The sequence below is a fragment of the Triturus cristatus genome, chromosome 2_2 (assembly GCF_964204655.1).
Source record: "Triturus cristatus chromosome 2_2, aTriCri1.1, whole genome shotgun sequence".
NCBI lineage: Eukaryota > Metazoa > Chordata > Amphibia > Caudata > Salamandridae > Triturus > Triturus cristatus.
In genome coordinates this window covers 1,213,780,531-1,213,799,665 of record NC_140582.1, presented here as the reverse complement: position 1 = coordinate 1,213,799,665, position 19,135 = coordinate 1,213,780,531, and the positions used below count along the sequence as shown (strand labels likewise).

Below are 19,135 nucleotides of genomic sequence, written 5' to 3'. Positions count from 1 at the left end.
TATTTATATAGCGCACATCTACCCGGAGGCATCAGGGCGCTTGAAGAATCAACACATTGTGAACCATTGACTGCCACATTCCCAGACCATACGCGGGGTTACAGAGTAAAGAGCTTGTCTTTAGACCCTTCCTGAAGGATAGCAGATCAGAGGCATTTCTCAAATCACATGGTAGCTTATTCCACCATCTTGTAGTAACGCTGAAGAAGCTTTTTCCACCCCATCTCTGAAGACGGAACATGGGCTCGGCAATTAACTTCAGTGAGGTCGACCGAAGTGTTCGTAAGGGGATATGCCATTTAAAGCGCTTCCTCAGGTAGCTAGGACCTGAATTTTGTAATGCCTTAAAGGCAATGCACAAGGCCTTAAATATTATGCACTTTTCCATAGGTAGCCAGTGTAGAGTGTTGAGGGCATGTTTAGCTGATGTATGTTTGGCTAATCCGATTAGCAGTCTTGCGGCGGAGATCTGGAGTATCAGTAGCTTAGTTGGAAAAGATTTGTTTACTCCTACCAGAAGCCCATTGCAGTAATCGAGTTTTGATAACACTAAGGCTGACCTCACAGTTTTCTGTAGGTTTGTTGAAATGAAAGGGAGCACTTTCCTTAGGATTTTCAAGGTGAAATAGATAGATGAAGTAAGCATTTTTATATGCCCGGAGAAGGAGAGGGTGGGGTCCATAATGACTCCAAGATTTTTAGCTTTGGCGGCTGGGGCGGGGACAGCTCCCAATTCTGATGGCCACCAGTCTGAGGGCCAAAATGTTGTATCCTTTCCAAAGAGTAAAACCTGTTGTATTTGAACTTAATTTAAGGCAGTTTTCGGCCATGCATTCGCTGACACTTCTCATGCGATCCTTGAATTTTAGTGCAGTGTCCTGCTTTTTGCTTGAGATTTATATAATAATGTGTGTGTCATCTGCGTATGATACCAGTTCAAAACCATGAGTTTTGATCATACGAGCCAGGGGAGCAACATAAATGTTGAAAAGGGTGGGGCTCAGGGATGAGAGCCCTGGGGCACCCCACATGGGAGCCTAAAGCATTTTTATTTGAAACCTCCTATTTCAACAAATTGTTCCCTACCATGCAGGAAAGACTTAAGGAGTGCGAGGGCCGAGCCACCAACCCCTGCCTCACGAAGCCAATCAATTAAAATGGCGTGGTCTACCGTGTCAAAGGCAGCCGACAGATCTAGCAGTATCAGAGCTGCCGATCCTCCTTTGTCAACTGCCAGTCTGATTTCCTCGGTGGCGGTAAGCAAGGCCAGTTCAGTACTATGTTGTCGTCCAAAACCATACTTGGTAGGATCTAGGACTCGATTATTCTCAAAAAAGGCACCTGGTTCCTGATTCATATGTTTTTCCAGGATCTTAGCCGGTAAGGGTAGGCGGGAGATGGGACGATAGTTTCCTACATCAGTTTTATCTAGATTGGACTTTTTTAATAAAGGTAGAATGGATGTCTTTTTCTATAGCAAGGGGAAAGTTGCAGTTTCAATGGCGGTATTTAGAGCCTCCATGAGAGGGCAGGCGAGTGTCTCGACTAACATATGGCTTATTTTCGGAGGACAGGGGACCAATGGGGATCCTGGTCTAGTTGCTACCAGAATCTTGGCGGATAGTTCATGAGACATTAGTGTAACGTTTAAAAGACAGGGTGGAGTGCGATCGGGGGCCAAGGTGGACATGTCTGAAAATGAATTTTCGATATCAGTTAGTGGGGCCTGAACAGTTAGTGTGTTGACCGAATGGGCCGTAAATATATAATAAATAGCAGAGACTTTATCACAAACGTATGAGGCCAAATTGTCACAGAACGCTTGATCTGCTGTGGTTTGACTGGTCTCCTGTAAATGGCTAAGTTTTCAAAGCAAATAGCTCCTTAGAATTGTTCTGTGGCACTTCTATTTTTTCTGAGTGATATCTGATTTTAGTGTTTTTAATCAATTCTTTATAGTGTACTAGTCTTGACTTGTATTTTTCTTTTTCCTTAAGATCATAATGTTTGCGCCAGCATCTTTCTTGGCTGCGACAAAGTCTCCTTAATGATCTTAGTTCTTCGGAGAATCACGGTTCCGTGGGTGCAGTCCTTTTAGATTTACCAGTTCTCTGTGGGATAGTTATATGAGCTGCTGTTGAAATCCAGCTATGATATTGTAAAGATGCCGTTTCTGAATCTGTAGAAAGACATGGTTTGCTTCGGTTTAGTTGATCAGTGAAGGCGTATTTATTTGAACCGCTGCCACCAATAGCTTTTTACGCTGCTTGCTTGCCCATGTTTAGAGCATGTTACAGGCGGTATATCGAGGGTTAGCATAACTGCCGAATGGTCTGACCATGGCAGTTGCAGGTTGCTGTTGAATTTAAGCAGAGGACAATCGGAAAAAACAGCGTCCAGGAGATGGCCCGCGGTATGAGTATGTCCTACTACCATCAGTTCTAGACCTGCACCTGTCACTAGGTCCATCACGGCCTGTGAGTCTTTGTCAGACACAATGTCTAAATGAAAATTAAAATCACCTAAAATGGTGACGTTTTGAGAGTTTACTTTATATTCCAAGAGATCGTCCATGGTTTGCAGAAAATGATTTCTGGGCCTCGGGGGCCTCTAAACTAGTAGCCTATTGAACGAGAGGACATGACTGGCTGCTATCTTAAAAGAGACCACCTCTACATGTGAATCTGTGGGAATCATTTTAAAAGATGCTTTTAAATAATCCTTATAAATTATCGCCAGCCCCCCTCCCTTTCTGTCAACACGGTCTTTCCAGGTGGGATTGCTATCGCCAGGTCTGGGCCTGAGGAATCATCCGCCCAGGTTTCTGTGACAAAAATAAGGTCTAGAACATTGAAATTAACAAAAAGGCCAAATTTGTGCTTGTGTTTAATCAGTGACCGTGCATTTAACAATGCACATAACAATCCTTGAGATGTTTTCTTTGTCTTATGGTTATTGAGATCCCTCCTTGTTCCCACCTGAGGGCCGTTCTGACTATCCATAGCAGTCTCGTCAGAGAGACACTTGACTTTTATATCAGTTAGTTTCAATTTACAGTTCGGACAAGTCTGATCCCCGATGCCCTGGAAGCCTACCAGCCGTGGTCCTGAACATTTCTGACTCCGGTGAAGCGCATCAAGGAGCTCGCCTCTGGTATAGGAGTACGAGGTTGCCATTCCTGACCTGAAGCCGGCAGCACGGCTGGTGCTGAGCACTTCACGGGCGCGGACGGGCTTGCCTTAGGCGCGCCTTCGGCGCATCCGCTGCGCGTCCGGGGAGTTTAACTACTCCTCCTCATGATGTGGTTGCAATGACTAGAGCGCTGACCGCTTCAAAATGGCAGTCGAGCACGCTCTGCTCCGCAAGTGAGTGTAGTGGCCACCTCTCTCCACTCAATCGGCACTGGTGCGAGCCGTGGTGGACCGGAGAGTGGTACTAGCTGATCACATTAAAAATATCTAAAATAAGGCAGTCACAGTATTCCCTGACTGTTTTAAAAAGCGCCGCGCAACTAGACCAATAAAATCACCTTACATTTCATTCTGTACATTAGAAAATATTGCGTTTTAGTGCAATAAGAAAATGACAGTTTTTGTTAGCAAGAGTGCAGATCTACGCTTCGATCCAAAGAGACTGTTGTACTTGTTCAGATTGGACAGAGGATCGAAGGTACCGTGCTACTGTTTTTCAGCGGAAAACATAAAAAATGAAATATTTGATGTGCTGATGGACATTTCCCTCTGTGGATTCTCTACTCCATGGACAATAGTCAGGTGCCAATGGAGGAACTCCTGGGGACTTTGATGCTGCCCTAAATATCTACGAATTATGCCTCTGGTTTGTAAAAACGTAATATCGCATCGCCATCATATCTAGGATCATTTTCATCCAATCGGCAGCATAGAGCAGCGGTGCTTAACCATTTGACTTCTGTGGACCCCCACTGAATCATTACTGGACACCGGGGACCCCCACTAAGTCATTATTGGAAGCCGGGGACCCACTGCCTCTGCAATTTCAATGATTTGAACCTCAAAACAATACACGAAAATATAGAAACAAGTATATGCAAACAAATGCTCCAATATTGAAATATTTAATTCACAAGCAAATAAAGAAAAAGTTTTAGAATTTTCAATTTTGCATGTTTATTTTATGTACTTTATGAACTTTAATTCATTTATTTTAATATTATTTGAATTTGGGAAACAGGTCTGGCGGTCCCCCAGGGGTCCTCGGAACACAGGTTAAGAACCACTGGTTTAGAGGACAAACGTGCACTAGAAAGGTTGGAAAGCCATTTTCTCTCAATAAACTAAATCCTACCCTTTTCACTTGCAGTCGATGTTGCGACAAGAAGAGCTGTGGAAACCGGAATGAAACACCCTCCGACCCCGTCATCATCGACAGGTAGGAAGCTGCCTGTCTTCACTTTGTGAAAGAGCATGTTATTTCAGCAACATGATAGGCTACTCTTTCAACCAATCAGAATAGAATCTTGTACAAGGACCATTTCTATTGGCTGCTGGAAGACAACCACAGGAGCTATGATAATTACTGCCCTGATTGGAATGTGACCAGCAATTTCACAGTGATTTGCGGGGCGCCGATATAAATAGGCTGTTGTTCTCGCACGATATTTGCCCTGGGATTCGCTTCTGTTTAGCACCATTAAAAAAAAGAATATTGTTGAGCCCTGTCCATTGATCCTTGGGGCAGATGGAGGTTTGTGTACAATATGGCCTGTCACTAGTAGCTTCTGCTGCTTCCTCCTTTCCCCACCTTGGCTGGCAGCTAGATTTGTTGTGGAGAGCTTTGCGTTCATAGCTGTGGTGGAATATGTCAAAGCCAGTAGGAGAGACGGTAGGAGAGCCAGATTGCAATAGAGTCACATTTCCTACAGTCAGGTACAGTATGGATCCTTGGTGTAGAGAACGTTTCGACTCCGCAGTGGGCTTCTTCAGGATTCTGCATTTTACTATCATTACAAAGTATGTTTTAATGTAGTTCCTAGAGAGTTACATGATAACGAAGTTTACAATATCAGTGACCCAACATTAGCTTTTCTTGATTGGTGGTTTGTAGAAATGTCTGTCTTCGATACATTTTCGTAGCTTTTGGCTTACCTCATAAGAACTGTGAGAGTGATATTTTGTGAAAGTATTGTGCATGTTGCACTAAAAGTTCTTTGTTGCAATATTCAAGCTTACAGTTCCAGGAAGCCCTTACATGGGTGTGCTCTACAGATATTCTATAATAATAGTGACTATGGGAAGAGCGTTTATCACACCGCCCCCTTATGTGATATCATTTTGGGTTCAGAAATTCATGATGTTGTTAGGTTCACCTGGCATTCTTGTTCTCAAACAAGCGAAGCACGACAAGTGTGAAACTTTGGGTCTGAAGTTTGTGGTGGTGCAACCGACATGTCTGCAGTCTGTGCTTTCTTGCCCTGTGACCTCAGTGAAGACACAATGGGGCAAACATCTTAACCTGAGACAGAGGGGAAGTGGGCATGGAGTACAATCCCTGTGTACACTTTATAGCTGGTTCTGCTTTCATTGACCAGGTCTGTTGGGTGAACCTCGGCCTGCATCAAGTAGGTGTAGGCAGTTTTTATAATGTGTTAAGTGACAGTCGTTTATAAAATGATTTGTCCTAGATCAGCTGACCAGGAAGTAAGGAATGCGAGATCGCTGGTTTGGCTGTTGACTGAGATTGTGTTGTGATGCAAGGGCCTCACCTGTGAGCTAAGCAGACAAGTTTGTTTAAGGTTATTGCACATGTTACCGTTAAAGAAATGTATTTGACAACCCAGTGCATTCTGGGAGTTGTAGTCCTGGTTTGCCTGTGCTTGTGCATGCAAGTGTGTGTATGTGTGTGTGTGTGTGTATATATATCTATATATATAGCCAAACTTCCCAGGACAGTTCATTCTGACAGTCAAAATGCTTCAGCAGAGTCTAAAGCATGGAGGCTCCTCTGCTGTGACCCCGCAGGAGGGACAGACAGATAAACAAGAAACAAGCAACCTTTGCCCAGGTGATTGCTTGCCTGAAAGAAATGTAAATGTGCGCACCCAGTTAATCTGCAAATGTAAAGGCTGCTTGGAATCTGGTATTGGCTTTAATTGATGGAACCACTTGAAGCGTCCCGATGGCACAGTATTATTCTTTTTGAGTGGTTTTGCAAGAAAACTACCAGCTGAGCTGAGAAGTGTGTGATTCTAAAGACCAGAGCTATAAAAATAAATTGCACTCCGTACAGTCTGGGTATTACTGAAAGGTATATTTTATCGTAACGCGTTTTGCGCATTTTGTAGCAGCCGATCTTATACTGTGTGTAATGCAAATGTAAAGCAATGACTTACATGTTCACAGTGCTTTCTGTCACAGACTGGGGCCTCGTAGCACTGAACATACACAAGTCACTGTTCTCCACTGCACCAACCAGGATTCAACTCTGTGGCGCTCTGGTTACGGACACAGACCTCTGTAGAGCATGAACTAATAGACGTTTTCATAAAGTAGGACAGTGCATTTCCCACTGTTTAACTTCACTTGCATTTATTTTTCATGTTGTTACCTGAAGGTGAAAGACTGAAAAAAGTTACAGAAAAAGTTTTTTTTTAGCCATGCCTTTGACCCTTGCCCCCCCCCTCACTCATCACAGTTCCCATACTTCTTTCAATGCACTTTAACCGCTTGGGATGGGAGGGGGTGGGGGGGGGGGATGTGTGTGTGTGTGTGTGTGTGTGCGTGCGCGCGCGAGCTCTTTTGGTTCAAGTCCGGCCCTCACTTTGCTCTTTTGTTTCCCAGTCCGACCCTCACATAGAGCTATTTTGTTTCCCAGTCCGGCCCTCAGCCCTCACTTTGCTCTTTTGGTTCCAATCCGTCCCTCAGCCCTCACTTTGCTCTTTTGTTTCCCAGTCCGGCCCTCAGCCCTCACTTTGCTCTTATGTTTCCCAGTCCGGCCCTCAGCCCTCACTTTGCTCTTTTGGTTCAAGTCCGGCCCTCACTTTGCTCTTTTGTTTCCCAGTCCGACCCTCACATAGAGCTATTTTGTTTCCCAGTCCGGCCCTCAGCCCTCACTTTTCTCTTTTGGTTCCCAGTCCGGCCCTCAGCCCTCACTTTTCTCTTTTGGTTCCCAGTCCGGCCCTCAGCCCTCACTTTGCTCTTTTGTTTCCCAGTCCGGCCCTTAGCCCTCACTTTGCTATTTTGTTTCCTAGTCCGGCCCTCAGCCCTCACATAGAGCTCTATTTTTTCCCAGTCAGGCCCTCAGCCCTCACTTTGCTCTTTTGGTTCCAGTCCGGCCCTCAGCCCTCACTTTGCTCTTTTGTTTCCCAGTCCGGCCCTCAGCCCTCACTTTGCTCTTTTGTTTCCCAGTCCGGCCCTCAGCCCTCACTTTGCTATTTTGTTTCCTAGTCCGGCCCTCAGCCCTCACATAGAGCTCTATTTTTTCCCAGTCAGGCCCTCACTTTGCTCTTTTGGTTCCAGTCCGGCCCTCAGCCCTCACTTTGCTCTTTTGTTTCCCAGTCCGGCCCTCAGACCTCACTTTGCTCTTTTGTTTCCCAGTCCGTCCCTCAGCCCTCACTTTGCTCTTTTGGTTCCCAGTCCGGCCCTCAGCCCTCACTTTGCTCTTTTGGTTCCCAGTCCGGCCCTCAGCCCTCACTTTGCTCTTTTGGTTCCAGTCCGGCCCTCAGCCCTCACTTTGCTCTTTTGGTTCCAGTCCGGCCCTCAGCCCTCACTTTGCTCTTTTGTTTCCCAGTCCGGCCCTCAGCCCTCACTTTGCTCTTTTGGTTCCAGTCCGGCCCTCAGCCCTCACTTTGCTCTTTTGGTTCCAGTCCGGCCCTCGGCCCTCACTTTGCTCTTTTGGTTCCAGTCCGTCCCTCAGCCCTCACATAGAGCTCTTTTGTTTCCCAGTCCGGCCCTCAGCCCTCACTTTGCTCTTTTGTTTCCCAGTCCGGCCCTCAGACCTCACTTTGCTCTTTTGTTTCCCAGTCCGTCCCTCAGCCCTCACTTTGCTCTTTTGTTTCCCAGTCCGGCCCTCAGCCCTCACTTTGCTCTTTTGGTTCCAGTCCGGCCCTCAGCCCTCACTTTGCTCTTTTGTTTCCCAGTCCGGCCCTCAGCCCTCACTTTGCTCTTTTGGTTCCAGTCCGGCCCTCAGCCCTCACTTTGCTCTTTTGGTTCCAGTCCGGCCCTCGGCCCTCACTTTGCTCTTTTGGTTCCAGTCCGTCCCTCAGCCCTCACTTTGCTCTTTTGTTTCCCAGTCCGGCCCTCAGCCCTCACTTTGCTCTTTTGTTTCCCAGTCCGGCCCTCGGCCCTCACTTTGCTCTTTTGTTTCCCAGTCCGGCCCTCAGCCCTCACTTTGCTCTTTTGGTTCCTAGTCCGGCCCTCGGCCCTCACTTTGCTCTTTTGTTTCCCAGTCCGACCCTCACATAGAGCTCTTTTGTTTCCCAGTCCGGCCCTCAGCCCTCACTTTGCTCTTTTGTTTCCCAGTCCGGCCCTCAGCCCTCACTTTGCTCTTTTGGTTCCTAGTCCGGCCCTCGGCCCTCACTTTGCTCTTTTGTTTCCCAGTCCGGCCCTCACTTTGCTCTTTTCGTTCCAGTCCGGTCCTCAGCCCTCACTTTGCTCTTTTGTTTCCCAGTCCGGCCCTCAGCCCTCACTTTGCTCTTTTGTTTCCCAGTCCGGCCCTCAGCCCTCACTTTGCTCTTTTGTTTCCCAGTCCGGCCCTCAGCCCTCACTTTTCTCTTTTGTTTCCCAGTCCGGCCCTCAGCCCTCACTTTGCTCTTTTGTTTCCCAGTCCGACCCTCAGCCCTCACATAGAGCTCTATTTTTTCCCAGTCAGGCCCTCAGCCCTCACTTTGCTCTTTTGGTTCCAGTCCGTCCCTCAGCCCTCACTTTGCTCTTTTGTTTCCCAGTCCGGCCCTCAGCCCTCACTTTGCTCTTTTGTTTCCCAGTCCGGCCCTCGGCCCTCACTTTGCTCTTTTGTTTCCCAGTCCGGCCCTCGGCCCTCACTTTGCTCTTTTGTTTCCCAGTCCGGCCCTCAGCCCTCACTTTGCTCTTTTGTTTCCCAGTCCGGCCCTCAGCCCTCACTTTGCTCTTTTGGTTCCCAGTCCGGCCCTGAGCCCTCACTTTGCTCTTTTGGTTCCCAGTCCGGCCCTGAGCCCTCACTTTGCTCTTTTGGTTCCCAGTCCGGCCCTCAGCCCTCACTTTGCTCTTTTGTTTCCCAGTCCGGCCCTCAGCCCTCACTTTGCTCTTTTGGTTCCCAGTCCGGCCCTGAGCCCTCACTTTGCTCTTTTGGTTCCCAGTCCGGCCCTCAGCCCTCACTTTGCTCTTTTGGTTCCTAGTCCGGCCCTCATCCCTCACTTTGCTCTTTTGGTTCCCAGTCCGGCCCTCAGCCCTCACTTTGCTCTTTTGGTTCCTAGTCCGGCCCTCGGCCCTCACTTTGCTCTTTTGTTTCCCAGTCCGGCCCTCAGCCCTCACTTTGCTCTTTTGGTTCCAGTCCGGCCCTCAGCCCTCACTTTGCTCTTTTGTTTCCCAGTCCGTCCCTCAGCCCTCACATGGAGCTCTTTTGTTTCCCAGTCCGGCCCTCAGCCCTCACTTTGCTCTTTTGTTTCCCAGTCCGGCCCTCAGCCCTCACTTTGCTCTTTTGGTTCCAGTCCGGCCGTCAGCCCTCACTTTTCTCTTTTGTTTCCCAGTCTGGCCCTCAGCCCTCACTTTGCTCTTTTGGTTCCCAGTCCGGCCCTCAGCCCTCACTTTGCTCTTTTGGTTCCCAGTCCGGCCCTCAGCCCTCACTTTGCTCTTTTGGTTCCTAGTCCGGCCCTCATCCCTCACTTTGCTCTTTTGGTTCCCAGTCCGGCCCTCAGCCCTCACTTTGCTCTTTTGGTTCCTAGTCCGGCCCTCGGCCCTCACTTTGCTCTTTTGTTTCCCAGTCCGGCCCTCAGCCCTCACTTTGCTCTTTTGGTTCCAGTCCGGCCCTCAGCCCTCACTTTGCTCTTTTGTTTCCCAGTCCGTCCCTCAGCCCTCACATGGAGCTCTTTTGTTTCCCAGTCCGGCCCTCAGCCCTCACTTTGCTCTTTTGTTTCCCAGTCCGGCCCTCGGCCCTCGGCCCTCACTTTGCTCTTTGTTTCCCAGTCCGGCCCTCAGCCCTCACTTTGCTCTTTGTTTCCCAGTCCGGCCCTCAGCCCTCACTTTGCTCTTTTGGTTCCAGTCCGGCCCTCAGCCCTCACTTTGCTCTTTTGTTTCCTAGTCCGGCCCTCAGCCCTCACTTTGCTCTTTTGTTTCCCAGTCCGGCCCTCAGACCTCACTTTGCTCTTTTGGTTCCAGTCCGGCCCTCAGCCCTCACTTTTCTCTGTGCAGGTGTGAGCAGTCACTGCTGTCTGGGGCTTCACAGGCCTCTGATTGGGCAGGCAGGACTCCTCTGCCCTGCTGCCAAGACTCAGTTAGATCTCTCTTTTGACTGACAGGTCTGAGGCCCGCCGTGGAATAGATGTCTCTCTGATCAATAGACTGCGTGCATTGTTCAGCGTGAGAGCCTCGTCTCAGGAGCCACGCCGCCGACTGGAGGCTGATAAACCCTTCTACCTTTGAGGGAGGACAGGAGGAGAGGCGAGGAGGGCAGACGGGGGCGGTGTGTGAGAGAGGGAAAGAGGCGCAGCGAACGAGAGTGAGAACAGAGGGAGGGGGGGAGGGAGAAACTGGAGAGAGACAAAAAGGGGAGAAAGAACCCGGGGCAGACAATAAAAGAGGCAGACATGGAGAGAGCAGGATGGAGACAGAGAAGGGAGAGAGGGTAAAAAAGAAAAACAAAGAGCTGGAGAGATACAACAAGCAGAGACAGAACCCGACCCAGAGAGACAGGCAGAGAAAAGAAGAGACAGACATGGACAGAGCTGGATGGAGACAGGGAAGAGAGAACGTAAAAGAGAAACTCAGAGAGCTGGAGAGATACAACAAGCAGAGACAGAACCCGGGCAGATAATAGAAGAGACAGACATGGAGAGAGCTGGATGGAGAGAGAGTGAAGGGAGGATGCAGAGAACGAAGGGAGACAGGCAGAGAGAGAATAAAGGACAAAAAAAGAGAAAGAGATGGAAAGAGAGAAAGACAAAGGCAGAATAGGAGGACACGATGGAGAAAGGTAGAAACAAACAGCAAAACCGATAAAGAGAGAGGAAGGGGTGAATCAATAGGGGCGAGACAGGCGCAAACAAAATGAGTGGGAAAGATAACGGGGGAGAGAGACACAGAGGAGGAGGGCTGGGTGTGAGTCTGAAGGAAAAGAGACGAAGAACCCTGTGGTGAGAGCGTTTCTACTCAATCTCTTTCTTCGGTTTGTTTCAAACGAAAGCCATTCCCGGGAGCAGAATCCATCCTGGTGAGAGCCCTGGGTTCCCTCTTTGAGGATCAAATCGATCCCTCGGATCTTGTAATGAGTGCGGGGGAAAGTCCCGTACCCCGTTTGTGCCTGTTCCCTATTTACAGCAGGCTGTCTTGTTTGTGGGGAATCCCCTCTTTCCTCTCCTCCACCTGTCACCCCTCGCCTCTCCCACCCCTCGACGATTTCTATTTGTGACTATCTTCAGCGTCCTTGCATATCCCCACCTCTACCTGTGCCCCTCCCCGCGCCCCCTTCTCTCCACAGACCTTGTGCTCATAAGTGACAGCTCTATTCCACCATATACTGTAATACCTCTATTTGTACCAATACACGAATGCCCCAACTCCCACGTATACCCCAGAATCTCTTCTCCCCCATAATCTGTGATCTCTACCCACACGCACATGCTATTACTTCTACTGCTAATTATACCCACCTGTACCCTATTTATGCCTGTACTGTAGAGCATTGACCTCCGCCCTGGTGCCGCTACCCTTGGGGGTATCCTAGAACCTGCCCGTCTGCTCCTTTGCTTCTCTGCTCCTACACCTACATTAGTCTCTCCACCCCTACTATTCACCAGCCCCTCTGACCTTACTTTACCTGCTACCCTATATACACTGTAGAGCTTCTTCCTCTGTGTGCACCCCACCATCTGTACCCCTAGGTGCACCCTACAATCTGCCTGTCTGCTCCTTTGCTTCTCTGCTCCTACATGTATATCAGTATCTCCACCCCTACTTTTCACCAGCACCTCTGACCTTTCTTTACCTCCTACCCTATATACACTGTAGTGCTTGTTCCTCTGTGTGCACCCCACCATCTGTACCCCTAGGTGCATCCTACAATCTGCCTGTTGCTCCATTGCTTCTCTGCTCCTACACGGATATTAGTATCTTCACACCTACTTTTCACCAGCACCTCTGACCTTACTTTACCTTCTACCCCTATATACACTGTAGTGTTTCTTCCTCTGTGTGCACCCCACCATCTGTACCCCTCGGTGCATCCTACAACCTGCCAGTCTGCTCCTCTGCTTCTCTGCTCCTACACCTTTCTTAGTATCTCCACCCCTACTTTTCACCAGCACCTCTGACCTTACTTTACCTCCTACCCCTATACATGCTGTACTGTGTCTTCCTCTGTCTGCACCCTAATACCTCTACCACTAGGTGTACCCTAGCACCTATATGTTTCTCTATTCCCTTGCTTCTCTACCCCTACTTATATTTTGGTCACACTGCTCATACCTATAATCTAGTACCTCTACTCTTCCCCCTCCATTTACTCCTACACCTTTCCCTTTTCTTTCTTTGTGTCCCATTTTCTGATGTTTTTATTTTCTGAATTTCATCAATTTTTTTCTAAGAAAATAGAAGTTCTTAATTCTGAAATTCATAAAAATGGTGTTTCCCCTGCCTGGGGGTTATGCTTGTGCTCTGTATTTTGGTTTTTTTTTGCTCCAGGAAAGCGAGGCATGGCATCAAAGAGGGGGTGGGGCTGGAGGGGTACAGAAAGAAAGGCAGGGTGGGAGAGCAGGTCAGAGAAAATGAGGGGGCGATAGGAGGGACCAGGCAGTCTGAGCAGAGGAGCAGACAGGAGAGGCTGTGGTACCAGCAGGGGCACACGTAGAAAGTGCCAGGGCAGCAGCGGGCTGGAGGGGTCAGGGTGACACCAGGGGGCACCATGTTGCCTTTGCCTGTAGAGTTCTGATTGAACTACATGCCAAGTTTTTGGTTCACCTCGGCCCAAGTACATTTTTCCGAAATATAAGATCATTTTCACCCTATAACGCAATCATTTTCATTGGAATTTAACGACCCATGCACCCTACAAAATGTATGTATACTGTGTAAGTTTAACTTTTTCAGAGTTTCTCTGTGCACAAAGTTGTTGCACAGGAAAAGAAGACTGTCTCTTTTCTGGGATGTATATGCTATTCAGAACCACTTTGTTAACAGTAAGATAAGGATATATGTGGCACCAATTGTCGCCAAATCTCAATTTGCATATGCAAGTTGGAAAGGAAAACATCTCTCCGAAATTGCAACATTGACCATACACTTTTGCGAAGGGTGCCGAAGAAAATATGACATCTTGGCACATCTAGGTGGGAGGAGTAGGAAAAGAGAATTATCTAAAAGAGATGAAAGCAGAGAAACAAACAGAGTTAGAGCAGTGCTCAATTTGTGCAGGTGGATTCCGGTGCTCAGTACCGGCACTGAACTGTTAACACTTATGACAGTCTGCCACATGGTGGTGCTGTTTTTGTAATTTAGAGATTAGCAGAGCAACAGTTGTTCATTTATTCAATATACATTAAAATCGACTAAAGCCTGCCGCCCAAGCCTTTCTTATAGCTTTGGAGGCCTGGAGTAGTCTGAATTGTCACTCTTGTAGGGCTGCGATGATTAGTAGATGTGTCAGTACTGTTGTTGGCAGCGCTGGCAGGGGCAACGAGTAGTGTCATCGGCAGTGATCTGCTGACACGGCCCTGGCAATTTTTTTTTTTTTTTACAAATTAAGCATTGCTAGTGAGGTGAGTAACAATGTATTTATTTGAAAAGTTTTATATAGCACGAACAAGGGTATCAGAGCGCTATACAGAGTTGGTGCCAGTAAGTATACAAAACATAACGAAGGTAAGTGAAGTTACAACCTGTGGATAAACATTCAAGAATAAAGCGTAGTGTGTATCAGAGGTGCTATAGAGCGCTCCGAGTAAACATCATACAATAGAAAGAACCAAGATGTGCAATGTGCATCGGGAATTTTAACAAAATAGTAAACGAGCAATAACTATCGAGGACTAGAACAAAACGAAGATATAAGAAACATCAAATAGAACATCAGTGAAAATGATTCAAGATTTTGGTTATCAACAAAACACACAAGCATGAGCTGCGCGTTAACGTTCGTTCATTAAATGCCTTTTGACTAGTTTTTTAAAGGAAGTAGGGGAAGGGTTGGATCTGATCTCGGGTGGCAAGGAGTTCCAGATTCTCGGAGCAAGACCGGTGAATGCATCTTTTCTTTTTCAAACTTGGAGGTTTCAAGAGAAAGGTGGATGTACTTCTGAGGTTCCAGCTGGAGCCCGATAGTTCAAGTTTATTTGCTAGGTAGTGTGGGGTATTGTGGTATATGGCTTTACCAATACCTTTTCTTTCTTTGTGTCCCATTTTCTGATGTTTTTATTTTCTGAATTTCATCAATTTTTTTCTAAGAAAAACCAATTTAGCTGCAAAAAGTCGGGTGAAATGGGATCAAATTCCTCGAGCTCGCTAAAAGTCTAGCTGATGTGTTCAAGGTAGCTCTGAGTGGGGCCAAGCTAGCTTTGGGAAGTCCTGCTAGGGTCACCAGCCCATATTCCAATCTAGGGATGATCAGTGATTGAACCGCCGGCCTGAGATCTTTGGGGGGTAGGAATGGTTTGATTTTCCTAAGTGTGTTGAGTTGGAAATTGGCTCCCCTAGTAGTAGCACTGATGTGTGCTTCCATGTTTAGGTGTTTATCTAAGGTGATACCTAAAGATTTGGCAGAGTACGACGTGAGGTGTGCAGTTCAGAGCAGTTAGGTGTTTAATCCAGTCAAGGATAGGAGCTGAATGGTTAGGTGGGGTGATCAAAAGAAATTTCGTTTTGAGAGTATTTAGTAGGAGATGGTTCTGAGCTAACCATTGTTGAGTTTGGGCAAGTGCAGTATTTAAAGTTTTTATGTCCTCTTGCGAGGAGATCTTCAGGTACAATTGCGTGTCATCCTCATACATGTGGTATTGAATGTTCACTCTGTTCAGAAATGACCGGAAGAGGCTCCATGAATAGGTTGAAGAGAGTGGGCGAGAGCGTAGAACTTTGGGGGGCTCCAATCAGGACAGGGGTATTGGAAGCGAGGGCATGATTGACTTTGATCCTTTGCGTGCGGTTTTGAAGGAAGGAGGCAAACCAGTTTAGGACCGGGCCCGAGAATCCCATCCTATGTTGCAGGAGATCGATCAGGTTTTCATGTTTGATGGTATCGAAGGCTGAGGACAGGTCTAGAGGGATCAGGAGACAAGGGACATTTTGGTCAAGGGCTCTCACGGCGTCTTCAACAGTGTGAGTTAGTGCCGTTTCCGTGCTGTGCCCTGCTCTGAATCCTGACTGATGAGGATCCAGGAGTTGGTATTTCTCAATATGTTTGCAGAGCTGCGAATGCACGCATTTTTCAAGCGATTTAGCTAGAGTCATACTGCTGGTGATAGGTCGAAAATTGTTTGGATCTGATAGATCCACTTTAGGCTTCTTAGGAATGGGAGTAACCTGCCCAATTTTTTAGGCAGTCCGGAATCTTTCCCTGTAAGAGGGATTCATGAAAGATCTTGGACCAGAGAGGCAGAAAGGCTGAGATTAAATCTTTATACAGCTTGGCGGGTAGATAATCACCAAAGAGGTTGGAGGGTCTGATGGATGCTATGGTGCGAAGTATCTCATTGCAGTCTGGTAGGAGAAAACTGCTCCAAGAGGCGTTGTTTTTGAGAGCTGCCCAAAGGTGAGTATATTGTCGTGAAATCTTGCACCTCCCCTGATCCTGCTGGCGGCACCTTGGATAACGAAGTTGGGGTGGTAGGTAATAGCTCCAGCTCTATTTTCCTTGTTTTATCAGTAAAGTGAGCTGTAATTTCATCACCACTAGGGAGCAGGGGTAACGGAGTAGAACTCTGGTTAGAGGATTGGTTAGCTTGTTCCTTAATGATTTTGCAGTTTTTTTGGTCTATTTTTGTCTCCATCTAGTTGAATTCTGAAATGTTCGATTGGTGCCAACTGTATGTGTTTGTTGTAAATACTTCTCACTTTCCTCAGTTGAGAGAGGTTTGTGGTGGAAGGCGAGTTTCTCCAGAGTCTCTCCGAAAGTCTTAGATTGCGCCGTTCATCATTTAGGGCACCAATAAACCATGGTTTAGAATGTTTGACTGGGATCCTTTTGAGCTGTTTCGGAGCAATAGAGTCAAGAATGTTAGAAAAAGTATTAATGTAATGTTCAGAGAGATCGTCAAGGTTGGTCAAATGGGGGGGTGCTATAGTCTATTTTTGGTGATAGACGTTATCATGTTAATGTCGAAGTCTCTCATATTGCAAGTCATTTGTTTCTCTTTTAGGGGTTGACCCGGTCCCTTGTCTAAGATGAGGAAGGGAGTTTGAAAATGATCAGACCAGTCACAGGGTAGGATTTCTCCTATTTGTATGTAGTTGTCTTTGGCAATAATGAGGTCTAGAGTGGCGCCTTTATTGTGAGTCGGGCCTTTACAGAGCTATGAGAAATGGAGGTCAGAGAGGAAAGTCTTAAAGGTATGGGCAATTGGATCATTTATGTCATTCCAATGAAGGCTGAAGTCACCGAGGAATATGTGGCAGAGTTGATCTGAGCTTGAGCTAATGACCTGCATGATTTGCTCTGTGAAGACTAGATTGTCACCAGAAGGGTGGTAGATCGAGTGCAGCACACAGATCTTCTTGCCTTTGTTCCAGATCTCAGAGACTAGCTGTTCACAGGAGGATAAGACATGAGTATTGTTTTACTGTGAGGTTGGAGCGATGAATGCAGGTAATGCTCTCTCCTGTTTTCTCCAGTCTATCACTTCTGAGAATGGAGTAGTTGGGAGGGATTAAGATGTCAAGAATTTGTGAGGAAGTATCATTGAGCCAGGTTTCATTGATGATCAGAATGTTTAAGTTATGCGTGATAATGAGATCAGAGATATCAGCAGCATGTTTCACAGCTGATCTACAATTCAGAAGCATCGCGTTGATGTGCCGGTTGGATGTGACCACTTCTTGAGTAGAGGTGTTTATGTGAAGTAGGTTCTCAGGGGCAGATTTACAAGCCCCTTGCGAGACATTTACGCCGCCGTTGCGTCACTTCTGTGACGCAGCAGCGGCGTAAACCATGAGCCATGTTGCGCCTTATTTACAACGTGACGCATATAGGGAGATGCGTCACGTTGTAAAGCCCTGCGCTACATTAAACCCGCGTCAGGTTTAACGTATGCAGGGTGGGCGTTCCGTCGGAAAAAGCCTCGGAAAAGTGACGCAGTGAAATCTACAAGGTTTCACTGAGTCACTTTTCCGACGCTGCTGCGTCAAAACCCTGTGCCTGCTTGAAGCAGGCGTAAGGCATGACGCAGCATGTTTGGTATGGGCAGCCCCTGAGCATTGCTGGAGTTGCGTCGTGCTTGCGACACGACTCCAACAATGCGCCGTCCTTATGCCATCAGATGCGTCACGCATCTGTTTATCCTTGCCCCATGATGCGCTGCATTGTAAATGCGGCGCATCTGTGGTGGCGCAAGGGTAAACTTGCGTGACGCATCTTTCCTGGCGCATCCCTGCTGATTTGCAGGGATGCGCCAGGAAACATAAATCTGCCCCTTAGTGTTCACCTTTCTGAGTTTAAGGCTTGGTTTCCTGTAAGGGTCTGCAATGATTGAGGGGGTGTATAGAGTGGAGTTGGGTTGGGAGACAGTCTTTGAGTCAGTGTAGGTCCCAAGCAGGGCGAGAATGTCTTCATCCGATAGCTGAGGTAAGGGTCTGTGGGGCCGAGAATGGTGGTTAGGTAGCGGCCTCAGCCTCGAGCTAAGACGGGAACAGAAGGAGGTGAGGTCTTTGGTTGAGTACAGCTTCTGTGAATTATAGATATCATTCCTCTGCGTGGGGGGTAACACCCAATGCTTATCCATCTTAAAGGAGAACTGCAGAATGCTTTGCACCAACTCTTTGACTACCGAGATATCATGCGTGAGGTCATCAATCCTCTTCTCAAGGCCATGATTGTTCAAGCACGTATTCGCAGGAGTAGCCCGCGCAAGCAGGACAGGTTCCGCTGTGGTGGAATTAGTAGAGGGTTGGGCAGGACCAGGAGGGAGATAGGGTCATACTCGAGATAGGAATCAGAGCTAGAAGTGGGAATAGGGAGAGGCGAAGTGGAATTAGAAGGAGTAGAGGGTGGTGAAGCGTGTGGTGAAAGTGTGGGTGAGTGTCTGTTATTAGTCAGCATATAGGAGAAATGTCCAGAGACATGGATCATGCATGAATGGACGCAGACATGTATCCATGGTGACCTTTCAAAGAAGTCACTCCTGATAGTAGCGTGTAGTGCAGCAGCGGCCCTCATGTCGTCAGCTTACATTCCATCAGGATGAGGGCAGTAATGCACGTGGACTTAGGTAGGATCTTGGGGCCACTTGACACTGTTATTTATCAGGACATAATACTCGAGGTAGGACCAATGATTATCTAGTATGAGGATGAGTGCAGGGTCTCAAAGTTCTCTTAGGAGCCCATCCACCCGCAGCTCCCAATAGCAGGCCTGCTGAATACTAAGGCTGTCTTGATTCTACAACATGTCTCTTTTGCCACCACCCTACACTTCCTGTCTCTTTACGCTACTGTTGAAAGGTTCTGTTTTTGATCCCTGTTGCTTCTCTCTGTCATTATTTTTCTATATTTCTCTTAATCCTTCGGTCTACCTTTTCTTCCATTCTATCTTATTCTTCTCTGAAGATAAAAAATACACCTCAGTCCCCATATGTGAGTGCCGGTGCCAAACACCTGCAACCACCGGCACAAATTAAGGTGGTTACGAAACTCCTCACCAGACGACCTTAGGATCTAACAGCCTCTGCCTTTATAGAAGCTCTAAAGACACATTTATTTACATAACCCTCCTCAGCTGATGCCCAGCCTGTCCTTACTAGCTTGGAGTGGAGTATTCAGCTGTG

The 19,135-nt window shown here is 47.4% G+C and overlaps 1 protein-coding gene across 5 annotated transcripts in view; it reads left to right on the top strand.

Moving 5' to 3' along the window:
* LOC146863413 (transcription factor COE3-like) overlaps positions 1-19,135 on the top strand; it is a 464,528-nt gene that overhangs the window by 181,597 nt on the left and 263,796 nt on the right. For all 5 annotated transcript variants that reach the window (XM_085642844.1, XM_085642843.1, XM_085642842.1 and 2 more), the window contains exon 6: positions 4,342-4,410. In XM_085642844.1, the coding sequence (XP_085498970.1) occupies positions 4,342-4,410 (69 nt within the window). The remainder of the gene's footprint in view (positions 1-4,341; positions 4,411-19,135) is intronic.